The sequence below is a fragment of the Rhea pennata genome, chromosome 16, assembly GCF_028389875.1.
Source record: "Rhea pennata isolate bPtePen1 chromosome 16, bPtePen1.pri, whole genome shotgun sequence".
In the NCBI taxonomy this organism is placed as follows: domain Eukaryota; kingdom Metazoa; phylum Chordata; class Aves; order Rheiformes; family Rheidae; genus Rhea; species Rhea pennata.
The window spans coordinates 15261766-15278803 of record NC_084678.1 but is presented as its reverse complement, the minus strand read 5'-3'; the positions used below and the strand labels follow the sequence as shown (position 1 = coordinate 15278803).

General features: G+C 42.4%; 1 protein-coding gene across 1 annotated transcript in view; it reads right to left on the bottom strand.

Moving 5' to 3' along the window:
* Positions 1 to 854: 854 nt before the first annotated feature.
* The window catches only part of NTSR1 (neurotensin receptor 1), a 59769-nt gene continuing 43585 nt past the window's right edge, over positions 855 to 17038 (bottom strand). Inside the window, exons 2-4 of the mRNA XM_062589504.1 lie at positions 16487 to 16688; positions 3699 to 3789; positions 855 to 1104 (exon numbers count right to left, since the gene is read on the bottom strand). Of these exons, the coding sequence (XP_062445488.1) occupies positions 855 to 1104; positions 3699 to 3789; positions 16487 to 16688 (543 nt within the window). The remainder of the gene's footprint in view (positions 1105 to 3698; positions 3790 to 16486; positions 16689 to 17038) is intronic.

The following is a 17038-nucleotide window of genomic DNA, read 5'->3' as shown; positions in this document are numbered from 1 at the left end:
TAACTTTTTCCCCTGGTAAAATACAGGATTTGGCTTGTGGCAAAAGTAAGATTGTCCCTCTTTGTTCATTCTCAGCACTCCAGCTGGGCACAGATACTGTATTCTTGATTTTACCAGAGTTATTTATTCATATTGCAATACCAATATCAGCAGGAGTGGAGGCTCACTATGCCAGGCGCTATATGTATACACTAAAGGAGAAGATGATCCTTATTCCAAAACCAGCACTGATTTCTGTTCCTCCAGACCACGCCCACCCTCATCTAGATAAGGCATCATCTGTTCTTATTTAAATTCAAGGAGTTAAAGTGGATCTCTTGAGCACACAGGTAATATTAATCAGAATTTAGAAGTATTTTTAAAACAATCACCTGACTCCCTGAGTGTTTCACCCCTCATTAATTGAACATCTCATAGATGAGTATGTCCATCCTTCAAAAACATCCCTTTCTGTCAGAAACGGCTTTCTCCTCTTCAGACTCTCTGCTCAGTGCCACCAAGAAAAATTATCTCAAACCCTTGAATGTGATCATGGCGTCTCTGCATTGAGAAAAGGATGAAATGCAGTATGAATTTGCCTACGTTTAACATGTTTTGGCTTCCCAGTTAACACTGCATCTGGATTTACACCAGACTGAAGTTACAAAACGTGTAGACATTATTCACAAGAGGCAAGGCCAATGCTTTAACATAACCTCAAAGTTACTGGCAGAACAAAGCCTATTTTTCCAACAAAAATGACTTTGCTAAACACAACTGTGTTATGTGAATTTGGAGACCATGCATGTAAGTCACAGAGGCCTCTCTCAAGTTTTGATTCCAGATTGGTATACATTTCCCTTCCTCCTTTGGCTTCAGTATGTAGTTTCCCTTGTGACCTGGCTGGAAAATGTGTGGTTGCTGGAGATACTATTGGATTTCCTGGTGAAGGCAAGTCGTTTTTTCTTTTTCCTCCATGGCAGGCACAGCAGCATGAGCGTAGAGATGAAGATCTGTCGGAAGTTTGCAGATACCAAGTTGTAGAGGATGGGGTTGATTGCCGAACTGACATAGAACAGGACATTTGTCAGCATGTAGAAGTAGTGGTAGAAGTTAAAAAGGAAACTGCAAGAACAGACAAAAGATAAAAATCTAAGTAGCCTGAGGAGAACTGAGTTAATTTAAAGCCACAAGGATGAGAAAAACACAAGCTAAACTTCAGCTAACCTTTCATGTTAGGGACATGGGCTTGCCAATGGGTGTCAGTGCATGGTCCACCAGGGAAACATCCATGCTTCCACCTGGGGCTGGCCAAACATAGGTCAAATGTCTCTACAGAGGTCTTGTCCTAATCCCTAATAGTTAGAAATTTAATTTTTCCCTAAGGCCAGGTATGATATTTACTTCATGCATCCATTTTTTCTTCAAAAATAGACATGCTTGAAACAGAAGAAAGTGCTTGGAAATTTGTTTCTGTCTTGCATGTGTCACACTTCAGCCTGACTTTTCTTGCTGCAGCTCTGTTCTACAAAGCCTGTGGAATTGCTAAGATCCCACATGTAGCTATCTCTTCCCTTCAGGCAGTGAGAACTGCATCAGCTCATTCAATGGGTTCCTGGATTGGGATTAGTTGGTATTCTGGGATGGTATGTTGATCGCAGCATGCTTTTTCAACCTGTGCTGACCATCAAAAGACATTACTTTCAGCTAGAAGTGATGGAAAATGCTTTTTAAATTTTTGTCTTTTAGACTTCTGTTTTCTTGGAAATATGTTCACATGTCTTCAAAGGATTTTGGGGTGAAGTTTTGTCAGCCCTCCCACTAAATTTGCCTGTTACCTCTTACTGCTAATGGATCTTCGATATCCTCCTTCAGCTTTTAAAACTAGGGTTATTATTTTTAGTGGAAGAGGAGATTCTGTTTCAGTCTCTATTCGCACATCTGCTGACCTAAGGCTACCAAGGTTTAGTGAACAGTTCTGAGTTGGTGAAGGGTTTATAAGCAACCTAGATCTCATTTTCAGGAAGATGCTCCCCAAGATCATTTATCTCAGTGGAAACTGCAGACCTTTCGTTATTCTGAGCAGTGTCTAACAAAGGATAAATCAGCTTGTGGTGGATACCTCACCAGTGCCAGACACAGCCTGCCCAGGACTGGCAAGTACTGGGCAGCCCATCCCAGCTCTTATATACAGAGTCTCTTTATTTAGTTGTGAAGAATTAATATAGCAAAGATTTCTCTTCCTCAGGAGCTGGCATATGCATTTATAGATGATTATGGCAAGCTGCTGCAAGCTCTTATTAACCATCATCCTGATAGTTCACCATTCATAATATGTTTGTAAATTCAATGTTTTCCTAAAATTACTCTTGGCTTTTAAAAGAAGAAAAAAATATCTGAATGCAACCACTATGAATAAATTCACACTAACTGCTGACAAAATTCTCTGCCTCTCTTACTCAGAGTAAATGCAACTGTTACATAATTGATTACTGCTTTAAGTGCTTTTCATATAGGAAAGCAAACAAGAAACAAGTTTGCCCCACTGAGTGCCTAGAGCTCTGTTTTTATGCTTAAATATAGGGTTTGGTTTTTTTACTATGGCTGGATGCACAATGCTATTCATTAGACTGCTGTATTGTAAATTATTATTTCTGCTTGGAGTTTATGAAATTTTAATGTCTCTCAGTTGATCTGCTTTTTGGTAATGTAGATGTTTTCTTTTTTTTTTTCTTTTTTCCTGTTCATAGCAGGAAACAGACTCTGTCCCAGAGAGCACAAGGGATGTAACACAGTAGGAGGATGATCTTTATGGAAGGTCACATTTTTCACCAAACCCCTCTCATGCCATCTCCCCCTCAAGTTACCTGGGTGTGTATTCCCAGACAGCATTAGCACTTAATCGCATATTCAGAACTAATGGGCAGCTCTGCGACTGCTCTGCATAGGAACCTGGTCTGATGCTGCAGAAAGGTGCATGTAGCTGAGACAACATTTGTGGGCACTGTCAGACCTGTGAGCAATGCCTGTGCATTTGACATAGGTGTGCAATTGCACATAGCCTGCTATCCTTAAGCTCTCTGAGAACCTGGACATTTTCTGCTCAGAGACAACTGCTAGTATTTAATTTTGATTCATTCCCTGTAAAGCCAAGTAAATAATCTACCCTAGACTCAGTAAACAGTGCAGTTATTTTCCTGTCTGTGTAATCTCTCCTGTCACTTAGAAAATGTACCATTGTGGAACTAAATCATGTGTTGACTTGAGTTGTTCCATCCTAGGGCCAGTGATGGATGTTTCTGTCATGTAGACAGCAACACACTGTATAAACCCTCCTAAGTCCAAATGTCATTTTACCAAGGACTGTCATGGGCAAATATTTGTCACTGTTGTTAACAGGGGACAATTCTGTGGCCTCAATGAAAGCAGTAAGGGCTGCAGATGCACTTAAGCTCAAGCTAATGCTTCCCTTCACCCATATCTAGGGATTTAGATGTTAAAATGAGGACTGTAAATTTGGGTCGCAATCCCAGCAAGAAATCCAAGAGAAGAAACAAAACAGCAATTAGGGGGCTGAGGCTCAAACCCCTCGTCTGGAGATCATCTTTGCTCTCCCATCTCCTTCTCCATCTCCAGGCCGTGAGGCGAAGTGCTAAGGGCCCAGCATCCTCCCTGTCTCAGCACGGTGGTGCGAATGTGGATTTTGTGTTGCAACTCACTCTGTCCAGTGACTGGAGGGGACATAGCAGAACATGAGCCGCCGTATGTGATAAGGGAGCCAACAGACCACAAAGGCAATCACCACAGCACCTGCAAGGTACAAACAGAGTCCATTACTTTCTATGTGCAATTCTTCATTTTAGGTGAAAAAGGGACCTGTCTGTGTGCGTGTTTATTACCACAAACTGTTCATGGAAAGCCTCTGTTTGTTCTTATGTTGTTGCTGTGCAAAGCATTAATAAGCCTAAGGGACAGCCAGCCTGTAAATGTGTATAAAGGCAAGTACAACAGAAATCAGAGAAAGCAGCTATAAGCATAGAGGCAATGACATTATGAAGAGAAGATACTGGTAGGACTACTGATGCCTGGTTCAGATTCTGGCTAAAGTAACATTGGACTGTTCCTGCCTCTGCCCTTGTGTTTTATGCCCTTGTGGCACTGATATTTTGTCTAAAGTTCCCACAGAGACAGTCAGTATACATTTTTCATCTAGGTAGGCAGGGAATTGGGGGCACTATAATCCCATTAGTTTGTTACATGAAGCTACATCCATGGCACAGAGCCACTGACTGTGGTCCCCACAGTACTTGGGATCATTAACAGCTTCAGAGGCTGCTTTCTTGGGGGCAGGATTGTCCTTAGGTTCTGCGTTTGTGCAACACCTGAGCAAGGGAGTGCAAAATGTTTGGGTGTGGACATTGCCATAATAAAAATGATTAATTAGAAAGGTAAGCAGAGAAAGACATTATGTTTTTCTTTCCAGATTCTAGCTGAGTAATATCGGACAATGGAAAATAAAATGCAACATGAACTAATTCTGAAGGATAAAAGCTCAATTGGTAGAGAGATTTTATCAATCTAGATTAAAAACTAGATAAATCAGGCAATCAAGGGAAAGATGTGTTTCCTTTTGTAATATATATTCCAACCTCTGTATGAAATAACAGGATTCTGGCAGAATCCAAGCAGGAAATAAAGAAATCTCAGTTAAAACATAACACAATAAAAGCCATGAAGAAAATCAAGGCTAAATAAAATAACCATGTTAATTTTTTATCTCAAATTTGCTCTACGGAAAATAAAGGCCACATCACTCTTGTCCTTTATGTGACCTGTAAAGGGATAGCAAGCAGCAAACCTCTCTCACAGGTTGACATACCAACAGTGCAATGTAGATTTGGTATTTGGAAGCAAAGGGTGTTTTTCCTTCTGCCTTGGGATTGAAAAAATTGCTGCGGACATGTTCCAAACCCTGTCCCTCTCCTCCCCTGGGGACTACGCCCTAACTTGGAGGGCAGCAGGGAAGCAGCCTTGCTTCCCTCGGAGAACGCAGTGCACAAGGAGAGCCTCTGGCTCTGGTTGTGTCTTCCCATCACCATTATGCAGCCGAAAGACACAAGGAGGCTTCAGTAACCAGCTCTGACAGTGGAGTGCTGTGGGAAGAAGGGTCTATGCCCTCTTTTTGCAAGTACCACTGCTGGCGGAGTCACTGCTGAGTTCATACAGAGATTCAAGAATTCCTGGCAGCCTTACTTCAGCTCCACGTGCTGTTTCTTTTACGAAACATATAACCACAACTCTGGAGAGGGCTATACTCCTTTAGTATCAGGCTGCATGAAGTATGAAAGCATCTTCCAAGAATGCGGATAGAGCCATTTATTTGATAAAGTTTAAGGCAACTGAAGGAACGTGTTTTGGAAGGAAGGCTAGAGAGTCTGTTTTTATTCTCTTGTCCCAGTAATTCATTATTCTGATCTGAATATTTTTGTCTACTATGCAGTCATTGTGATCGTAGCTATAACTCATCGCTACAGGGCCTGCAGCTCTTCAGTCAGTCTAAAAAGACACAATCAAGCAAATGAATTTGACCTGTGTCTGATCCTGCCCCAAAGAGCTTTGCTTTGGATTTCAGAGGGGACAGACCCTAAATGAAATGTGGCACAGGAGAAGTGGGAAGTGTCATGTCAGAGGTAACAGAGCTGTGATGTCCCCACAGGGATGCAGAAAGCCCTTCTGGGGCAGAGAGACAGTGCAGCTACATGCACAAGGATGTCTGGATAATTTTTGCACCAACCTACATGGACTGGCGCTTCCCAGGTGCTTATCACTGCATGTAGCTCTTTAGAAATAGCATGAGCTGGATTCTTTCTGGAATAAATTTTAACAATCCTACACATCTGGCTGTTAAATTTACGAACATGTTAATTGAAACTGTTTTCCTTCTTGTAAAAGACCTATGCTTCTGTAGCTTGGAGAGTGCTGTGTCAAATAATATGGAGGCAGGGATCTACACCAGCAAAAACATAGACTGAAAAAATAACTGCTTAACCCCAGCAAACAAATAGTCAATTAAGCAATCTGTGGTAATTCTGTAATATTACGTGCAATCACTCTGCAATTAAAAATCTATTAAACACATAGCTAAGTGCATTGGAGACACTTATGGTCTGATTTTAAAATCCCAGATGGTAGCATGCTGTGCTGCATATCAGAAAGGATTCTCTACCACACATTTTTGTACCATGGGCCTCTGTGCTGCTCGGATTGGGACTCCCTGACCTGTGTCTGTCACCCTTAATCCTTATATTTCAATTTTATCATAAGGGATCAAGCAGGTTTAAGGTGGCAGTCCTTCCCTAGTCGGTGCCCTCCCCACAGATGAATTTTAAATGTGGGAATGTGTTAACTTTCATCTAACACTGAGTGAAAGTGCCCTTTTCGCAGACACCTGGTGCCTTTTGCTGCTGTCTTCCACCTCCGTGAGCACATACTTATCATAGGAAAGAGGTAAGTTGCAAAACTAATGCTGAACAAAGTTGCTGTCAAAATTTCTTATTACTATTGTTGGCCCTAGGACCTGTTCTGCACCGTCTTGGGGTTACTTCAGGAAGGTAGGGATGAGACAGGGCAAGCTGGTTTGGTGGAGCTGAGTACTGCCTGGGCAACCCCCTTGGAAGGGCTCAACCCACCCCCATGGAGGGGAGACTCTCCAAAACGGTGTTTGCAAGGTTGGAGATTTTATGCCCCTAATTTGTAATTAAAAGAAAGAAAAATTGGTCACTTGTTTGTCTCTATCTAGTGGCATCAGTACTGGAAGGAACATGACTGTTTCCCCCACTCTGTGGACCTGGTTCTGCATCAGCTGTACCACATCAAAAGGGTGCATGTGTATCCACTGCATCAAGATCAGGCCTTTCTGCCATTTCTCATTAATTAACTGATTATTTGCAAATGTGGTCTTAATAGAAGCAGGGCTGGCTCTGTGAACTGCTGATATTTCCAACACTTAAGCAAGTGAGGTGCCACATGGCAACCCAAGGCCAGGGCCTGTAGGAGTGGAGAGGGAGGCAGTGAAGCCCAGGAGTGCAGCGGCCACCTGGGAATGATTCTTCTACGCGGCTGGATTTTCATTTCCCTTCTAAATCAAACTTCCAATTTAAAAGTACATTAAGTCTTGAATTATTACATCCTGTGGGTCTATATTTTGTCTTATTTTGTCTCTATTTTCTGTTGGAACTAAATCTCAAGTAAGAAGGGAGCAAGAGAGGAAAGAGGGGAGGAGGAGACACTAGCTATTGTTTGTTTATCGCACAGGAAGCCCTGCAGAGAGAAATATAAATTTTGAGTGACATCTTTTTCATTTTGCAAAAGATGATTTAAACTATGCCAGTCTTGATTTTCAGACTAAACTGGATGTGGAAGCAGTCCTGGAAGTTAAATTATATTAGATTATACTGAGAATTTTATTTTACTTTGTGTTTATCCTGTGGTTATGGCTGGGAAACAGCCTAAATGACCTCACAGGCCTTTTCCATGTCTAACCTCTCTGAAAAACTTAGGTTGTGTAAGCACGAATGTGGAGAAATAAATCATGTGTAAAAAGGCCTGGACAGGTATTTGGAGGCCAGCTTGACTGAATACCGGAGCTACAGTGAGAAAAAAGATTTTTGGTCCGTCTGCCCTTCTTCTGAGGCTCAGAACGACTCACAGCACTAGCACTGCCCCAGGGTAGAAGGGGCTGCTGGAGTAGGATGCCTTGGGCAGGTACTTTCCTCCCTGTCCTGCCTCCTTCTTCCCCTCCAGGTCAGAGCAAGTCACAGCACTGGGGCCCTGGGGCAGCCCTCCTTGAGGGCTCTCCTTGGGCCCACCCTTCTCATTCCTTCAGCCCAGTTTGACCAATTTATTTCTTTTTCTCTGCGTTGCAAGGGGAGCTGTGATGCATACAGCCAGAGAGCAGCGTGTTGTAACTTTTGAGCAAAGGCAGATGCTGTCGGGCTGTATTTGCCCCGTCTGAATGAAATCTCTCAGCTTTCTGAGTTTCATCGCATCAGCAGCCACGTGTCTTCAACACCATTCAAGGAATGCACGCTCTTTCTGGTACTGAATAACATGTAAGATTGTGTCACAGTGCTCATATCTAGGATTTGTATTAATGCTGATTTCTGGAGAAACAGGCTTTGTGTATTCAAAGCTTCTGGGTTTTATATGCTTATTTAGTTGATGTCATTACAAGAGAATCTATTGCAAAGGGCAACAAATACCACTGTACCATTTGATATGACAGATGGTAAAAGCTGGGCCAAGCATAGACGTAGTTGGCACTGCCTAGTTAAACCTCAAGGCACTGTTTATATTAACATGATGCCTGACAGGTCGTAGGCAATATTTATACCAGCAGGCCCCAAACAAGGGATTATGGCAGTTACAAGGATGGGTGCAAGCCTAATAAAATTAAAACTGTGTATGTTGGTATTTGGGTCACAAGGCTGCAGAAGGATATCCATAAAAGTGAATAACAACCAGCAGAGATTGGGGACATGCACTAATAAAGTTCAGGGAAAATAAAGCAAGGTAAAGCTGGGAATAGCGATAGGCCTGGGATGATAGCACTGTAAGATACCACTGAAGGTACCTAGCATCTTGCTGGATGCAACCCCTGATCCTATGTATTACTCAGCAGTGTAAACATTACATTTGACTTCTTCAGTTCCATTCCTAGCAGCAAGAGATCTGCTTTTTATCTTTTCATATTATTTTCCTTCTTTTTTTTCCCCTGCTGTTAGAAGATAGTTTCCTTTTTGTGTCTCTTTTTTGGATTAAGGTGTGGAAAATCCTATTTCTTTTGAAAGGAGCTCTACTCCTCTAAATGCATCTTCTTTAACTACAGAGGGACAGCACAGTGAATGGAAAAAAAATCCATCATGAATAAAACTGCTGTATTTCACTCAGGCTATGTTCTCCCAACCTGATTTTTAGTTGCTTCAGCTGACATAGGTTTGAAAACAAGTGTGAATTCCTGCCCCCATTGGCACCATTGAGGCCTGGCTTTTGTCCATAAGGAACAAGGCAGAAAATGAAGATTAAAAGAAATTTTCAGAAGAGGCCTCAGCATAGCAGCACTTCCTTGACGACCCAGTGCAAATGGGGGAGTGTTCCTCATTTCCTGCAATGATTAGTTTTTGTCTATGGGAAAATAAAGAAGTTGCCTGATTCAGTTTAAACTTCATTTGTGATATTTTCCCCAGGGACATCAGGATGCTCTGAGGGAAAGGAAGGAAGAAGAAAGAAAGATTCCCCTTTGAAGGACAGAAAAGGCCTCTTGTCTTCTTCTCTTGAACCAAAAGCCTCTCATTAGATTCAAGTCTCTCTTTATTCTGCAAAAGCAGATATAACCCAAACTGGAATCCTTTGCAGTTCTCTTCTTCCTTCCTCTTGTGTGTTGAGTTTCACATGTCTCCAGACTGTTTCAGTTTGCTGGTGGGAACCCTGTGCTGCCTGCTTCTGAAGTGACTAAGGCCCTGGCCAGATCTGATGTTTGAAAATACATTAGTTAATTTTTTTAAACACTCATATGGACAGAGTTTAATACCTGGAAAACCTACTTGCTGGGCATGACCCACTCTAGGGTTGTGTTGGAAGATGCAGTCACTAGAGTCTAAGTGCCCGGAGAAATATCTCCCCAGCCCAGCTTGCAACGCAACCAAAGCAACAGTTGGCAGAAAGCCTCTAGAGAAATGAGAGAAAAGGGTCTCCCTGTCCAAAGAGGTACAGCCATGCTTGCATTTCTGCTCTACAGTGTGTGTTTACACACTGCTCTGATACTGTTCTCTTCTGTCACTTGGCAGGCTGTAAAGTAAACCTACAAGTACAAACATCTCTGAGAAATATATACAACTGTTAGAGAGCTAATTTATCCTCTTGAATTTCAGTGTGACACTTCAACTGTTAAACTCAGTTTCTACTCATGCTTAATGTCACAAGGGTTTTGCTGAACTCTGCTCGGAGTTGTTCAAACTTTTCATTAGGGATACAAACAGTCATTATGCATTTAGTTCCTTTCTTGTGAAGGAAATGATTCATGGACAAATCTGATTTCCTTAGAATATATTAATTATGAAAAAGGACTGTTAATGCAGCAGATTTTCAGAGTGTAGGTCTTCTGTGAGTTGTGGCTGCAGAATATTTGCTATTTCTGTTTGCTCGATGGTTGCACAAAATCTCGTAGCAGTAGCCTCTTTCTCAGGCAGATAGCTCAAACTCAGAACATCAGTGAAGAGAAATGAATGAACTCTTCAGAACATTTTTTCAGAAGGGAAATTATACATGTATAAGTTAATGAAGCATGTAGGATGTATGGATACTTCATTAATACCTGGCTTTTGACCAATATTCCTTAAAAAAACATAGATACTCTAGGCTCATACTTTCAATTTTTAAATTATTAGAGGTTCAGTAAAAAAGTATGGTTTGGCTCTATCTTCTAAAAAGAATCTTACTAAGGCATCTCCCAGACAGCTGTGGAAGATTGATGGATGGTATTTTAATTGGTTGAACCTCTCTAAGTGATTTACAATTACTTTCATTAAGCAACTTTTGTAACAGAGAAAATTCTACCTGGAACTGATCACATTTTAATAAGCTTAACTGATGTCCATCCAGGGACACACTAAACCTCCCCTCAATGCCCATCAGCTTGTCTCAACATTGTTATCAGAGCTCAGCTTGTGTCATTCAATAACTCTTTCTTTCCTTTCACTTAGTAACCGATCTGACAGGCAATCATGATCTGACAGGCAATCGCAAAAGTGATGAAAGATGCTCAGAGGAGAGTGATTTCTCTTTGCATTTGCTGAATGGACTGCAGGCTTGTGTGCAGATTGGGGCAATTAGTCCATGTCACAAAGCTATCCCTTTGGAGAAGTCACGATGGCCAAACAGTGCTTTCAACCTGAGCCAAGCTCCAGTAAGTCCTGGTTTTTGAGTAGCTGCTTTGAAATGCAAAACTGAGACCAGAAAAGATTTATATTGCCTCTATATCTCTGGATATAGTATGCAATAATCTGGACTGTGCATGTGAGATTTTATATGCTGAAGGCTGCTTTTTATGAGGGGTATGTATGTGTCTGTGCATAAGACCTGGGACTTAGTTCGGATTTATTTAGGATGTTTTCTGCCTCATGAAATGATTGGTGTATGAGGATATGTAGTTAGAGAGGATTCATCCTTCCAGGAAGCATCACCTAGTGCCAAAGAGACTCAGCTTCTCAGTACTCCTGCAATATAACCAGGGAGTAATAAAGATTGGTGGGAGCTTATAATAGGAGAAATGCAAGGAATATTAGATAGATGAAGGAGGATTCTCTTGGTGGAAAAGATTTTTAGCAGCAGCGCTGACAGAAGCTGCCCAGAGTTACCCGCGCAAAAGAGCTGGAAAGCTGCCCATGCCGGGAGCTCCGAATTTGGAGCTTTGCACCTGGTGAACACTGGAGCAGCGAGAGAATTGCAATCAGAAATCAGCACACGTAATGGATTAATGAGCTGGCTCACAGGCAACAGGGCTGACATGTTCCTTGATCCCCATCTCCCTAATTATTTTGTACACAACAAAAGTCAGATAGAGCCAAGAAAATACATAACCGCTAGCAAAGAGGAGGAAGATGGGGACGTGGAAGCTTTGAGTGAAGCTGTTAGCATGACCACTTTCAGCTCCTATTTTGGTGTAAATAAATAAATCTCATTAGATCTGGAGGAAGGAAGGAAGGTATTTACTGCTTGGTTGTCAGCAAACAACTCTGCACACTATGAACTGCAAAATTAAGCACTGGTTTTGTGTAGTCTGACACATAAAAAAACCTTGCTTTTCACCTTTTAAAAAAAATCAAGGTTTATGTACCCCATGCCAAAGTTCATCTCTGCAAACAGAAAATACTCTGCCCCCCATGAAGCTCTGACTTTATGCCAGTAGTTTTACTAGCATGGTCACGCATCATTTTTCCTTTCCCTCTGTCTTCCATAAACTAGGAAGGGTACAGGCTGGGTACAGGGTATTGACTATATGGAGCCCAGTATAAACCATGGATAAACCATGTTTATTTTTGCTACTTTCCAGACAGCTGAGAGATCTGCTTTATTAAAGAAAAAAAAGTTATAAGGAACAGACGACAGAAGTAAATGCGAATCGAGCCCATAATAATCAAGCGCATCTGAAAAATGAAACAAAACCAGACTTCGCTCATGCTTGCTAGCAAAGAAGAGCCTTTCTGCATGATGTAAACACAAAACTGGTGGATTTTTATTTGACGGCTCTTCCTCAGCCTCGGCTCTCTGCCCCCTCCTCAGGGACGTGAGCGTGCTCCTGCAGCCAGGGCGCCGCTGAGGCGTGCGGGTGCCTGCGCCTCACAGACGCACCTTACGGGTGAGCTTCACAGATGCACCTTGTGCCTGTGCATCATGGATGTGCCTCGTGCCTACACCTCATGGACGTGCCTCAGGGACGCGCCTCAGGGACACGCCTCAGGGACACACCTCATGGACACACCTCAGGGATGTGCCTCAGGGACACGCCTCAGGGACACACCTCATGGACACACCTCAGGGATGTGCCTCAGGGACATGCCTCAGGGATGCGCCTCATGGATGCGCCTCGTGGACACACCTCATGGATGCACCTCAGGGACACACCTCATGGTCACGCCTCAGGGACACGCCACATGGATGCACCTCAGGGATGCACCTCAGGGATGCACCTCAGGGATGCACCTCAGGGACACGCCTCAGGGATGTGCCTCAGGGACGTGCCTCATGGATGTGCCTTGGAGATGTGTCTCAGGGACGCGCCTCGGGGATGTGCCTCACATCTGCACCTTGGCTGGGTCTGTGCCTGGCATCTGTGCCTCACACTTGTGCCCCATGTCTGTGCCTCGTGTCTGCGCCTCACACCGTGCCTCATACCCATGCCTCACGCCTGTCTCACACCTGTGCCTCATGCCTGTGCCTCCCACCTGTGCCACATGCCCATGCCTCACACCTGTGCCTCACGCCTGTCTCACACCCGAGCCTCACACCTGTGTCTCATGCCTGTCTCACACCCAAGCCTCACACCTGTGCCTCACGCCTGTCTCACACTTGAGCCTCACACCTGTGCCTCATGCCTGTCTCACATCCGTGCCTCACGCCTGTGCCTCACGCCTGTGCCTTATTTGACATGCTGCCTCACAGACACCGCTGAGGGCTGCGCGCTTCCCCATCTCACCCACTTTGTGCTGATTCCACATCCCCCGGACAGAGCTGGGTGTGAGATGTTGCGGCTGAAGCCAGAAAAGGCAGCTAAATGGAAAACAGGCAGGCGCGCCAAGAAACAGGCGAGGAAGCCGCTAACACCTGCAGGCCTGGCGCCCGAGGCAGGGCCCCGGCACCGCGCAGCTGTTTTGGATACTGTTTTTGAACAGCTTCTGCTCTTTCGAGCGTCATTTTAAGCTTCCAGATACTTTGGTCTTTTCCTCGTCTTATTTAATGAAGACATCCACAGTACAAACTGATTCCTGAGTTCAGGATCTTTTATTTAACCTTTGTCTGAACCAAAGCTCTGCAGAAAAAGAAAGGGAATAAAGCCCTATATGAAAGGCGAAAGTCACTATTGACTGAATCATTAAAATGCTGGGCCAGTTTTGCTTTTGAATTGATTTGGAAGCTCTTCCTCAGAGAGTCTGTATGTGTGAACAAGTCTGTTCCTTAGCTTTATATATCAACGAGCAAAGGCAAAAAGGAAAAGATGATTTATGATTACTCTGATTGAGGTTGTTTGGATGAATAAAAAACCCCCTCTTTCTGTCTTCATCCACACTGATCACAATTTTGTCTAATTTCTCCATACAGTTATGAATAGCCATCTGAGCAGATAATAAATGGCCATTTCTGCTCACAGCTAGAAATGTTGTTTGAGCAACTGCAGTAATTGAATGTACATATGTGAACCTTTTATTGCATGTGAAATATGTATGAAGGTGTTTTCCAGAGCAGGGCTTGGGAATTTGTCTGAAAAATGCTTAGTTAGCCAGTCCTCAAAGGGCTGCAAAATTCATCTAGAAGTGCCACAAAATGAGGCTTTTTCTTGAAATTTCTGATGCATACTGATTTGGTTTGGGACAAAAAAAAAATGTCTTTCTTGTGTATTTTGATTTGGTTAGAGTTTGCAAACCACTGAGTACAAAGTACTGTGGGAGCAGAACTGCAACTCATGAAAGGAATCCCAAAAATCAGTCCTGGCTCCCAGCACAGATCACCGGGACACGCAAAAAATATTGCGTTGCTCAATCCCCTTTGTCATCCATCTCATCCATTTAAAAAATTCATCAGCCCTGTGGGATTTGAGGAGTTCTATTTACAAGCACAAGCCAAAAAAAAAAAAAAAAAAAAAAAAAAGAAAGAAAAAAAAGAAACCAAATGAAAAAGCAGAATAAAAGAGGACCATGTGTGTACTTTGAGAAATCTACAGCATTATGGTTATAGTGAGACATTTTGCTCCCAGAAAAGGATACAAATCTGAGTCACCTTCCCCCACAGCCAGGCACTGGACTTGGGGAGAAGCAGGGACCTCTCCCACCATGGTCAGAATTCATCTGGAGCTACTACGCATTGCTTATCACACATTGGCCCTAATATTTAGCCCTATCTGAGATATTTTTTTGAGCAGTGTGTTTATAGGGCACCGTGTAGGCTGGTTTTGGAAACTTTTGGAGAGAGAAGACATGCAATCTGCTGCTGTACTAATCAGAGCAACACAGGAGGTTCAGATGGATTGACCCCGGTTATGTGTAAATGCAGTAGTAAGTGTCATTGCAGAGAGTACAATGATTGCTTCTGTCACGGTCTCACTTCAAGTTTTCCGGTGTGCAGTGAAGTTATCTCTGGGTTATTATAAAATATCTAGTATATAGGATTATGTAAAAAATATTTTGCTAGCAAAGCAACAGAAAGTTACATTTTAGCATTATTTCACATTTGAAACAATTGGGAGTTAGTTTTGAAGAGGAGAAACATTAGAAAAAGACTGAATTGATCAGAAACCTTTTCTTAAAAATCTGAGTCATTTGGTCACATTTTTTTTCCAACAGAGAGAGGAAATTTGAAATTTGAGTCAAAGCTATGACTGCGAGAAACTCTTTTCTCCTATGTGTATATCTTCAGAGGAAAATTGATTTTCCATACACCTTTAATAAAGCAGAGAACACATCACAGCAATTCTTTTTCTTTGAGTGCAAGAGAAAGAAACCCATTAACACTGAGTTTTGAAAGTCTCTGCTCATAACAGCTGACAGGAGTTTGTGTGTCTAATTCACTGTGGATAATGTTAACCTGGCTGCAAATTCTGTGCTATGAGTCCACTCTACAGGCAATTCGGAATGTTTTAAAAGTTTTGCATGTATCACTAAATACAGATCCAAGTCCCATATGAGTCTGTTAGCAAAACTGGAGATATCATTAAACTGACTTGGTATTTAAATTTTGGTTAATGAGGAGCATAATTACACAGGATGGCACTTACATGCATATTTAGCTCTAAGCCTGTAATGAAGCCCTCTCTGGAAAAGGAATCAATTTAACAATATGCTTAAAGTGCATTTCTACATTGAGACTGTAGCTAGTTTTTGCAAAGCCCTCTGCCTCTCTCCCCCTAGCTCCGGGACGTGCTGTCTTTGGAAAAAACACTACCTTTGTGTCTCCTAGCTACTCTGGACTCAGTGCACAGCCCACACCCCTCACTTTGCTGCACTTGCTCTTCCTCTTTTGCTCCAGCATAATGGCTTATGCACCTAATGAATCCAAATGAGATGAATGTTCAAGTCCATCCATTCAAAACCAATCCTGCAAGATGAGTTTTTTTTGGTTTTTAAACTATGCCAATCCCCTGATCCACTCAGTCTGAAAACAGCAACATATGAAAGGGAGGTATTCAGACTGGAACTTGGCAAAAGTAGAAAACAAAACAGAAAACATTATTCTCAAGTTGTTTCTATTTCACAGAATATGATTTTTTCCTTAAATTCAGAATTTTCATTTTTCAACTTCTGCTCCATTGAACACAATAAATAGTGTCTAAATCTCTCTCTCTCCCTTGCTCCCTTTTTCAATATGAAACTTCCTTTTATCCTTTAAATGAAGATTAGGACTGAGGAAAGTGACTAAGAGAGAAAAAGAAAATAAAAAGGAAAATAGATGATAAAATTCTCTAAAAAACTCTTGGCAACTCAACAATAAATTGAAGAAGAAGGGAAGACAGTAAAAGAGGAAAAAAAAATTTCCCCCAAATTTTGGCTATGAGAAGAAAACCAGACAACTTTGGAAATGTTGAATCATTTGGGGGCACTTCGGGGATTCAAAAAAAGCTATTTTTCATTGAAGGTATGTTTTGAACAAAAGTGTTTACCAATTTCAATCTGTTACTCATCAAAGCACATTTACATAGACACCTCTAGCCTGCTCAGTGCCGAAGTGTGTGAGTACTTACGTAGGACCCTCACGCCATGCTTCAAGGCCTGCACCCGGCTGGGCTCCATGGACATGCTGAGCATCGTCTGCTGCCCTCCGATAGTGCAAACCTGGTTTTCTTGGGCAGCCTGCTTGAACATGACCATGAGCTGGTTGGCAATGATAGTGTTCAGCACAGAAATGACGACCATGGGGAACACGAAAGAGATGAAGGTGTTGACCTGTGAGGAAAAAATGTGGCACAGTCATGGGAGGAGAACAATCGATGAACCAAGAGATTGTATTTTATTTCACACAGCAAGAAACAAACAGCATGCCATGGAAATATAAGTTCTTTGCTGTTTTTGGCTTTTGAAGAAGAAGGCTTATTGCACAGAGGGGAAGCTTAAACACTGACATGCATTCATTCAGGTGGGTCAGCCTCAACAAAGACAAAGTCTCCTGCATCCAATTATGTTATATTCCCCTTTTCAGTGCAGTTCATCACCAGGAATCTCTTGACCGAAATATGCTATTGATCTTTTTATCTTGTGAACAGCAGGACAGTTTTTAGCTTTCATTGTGCACAGAA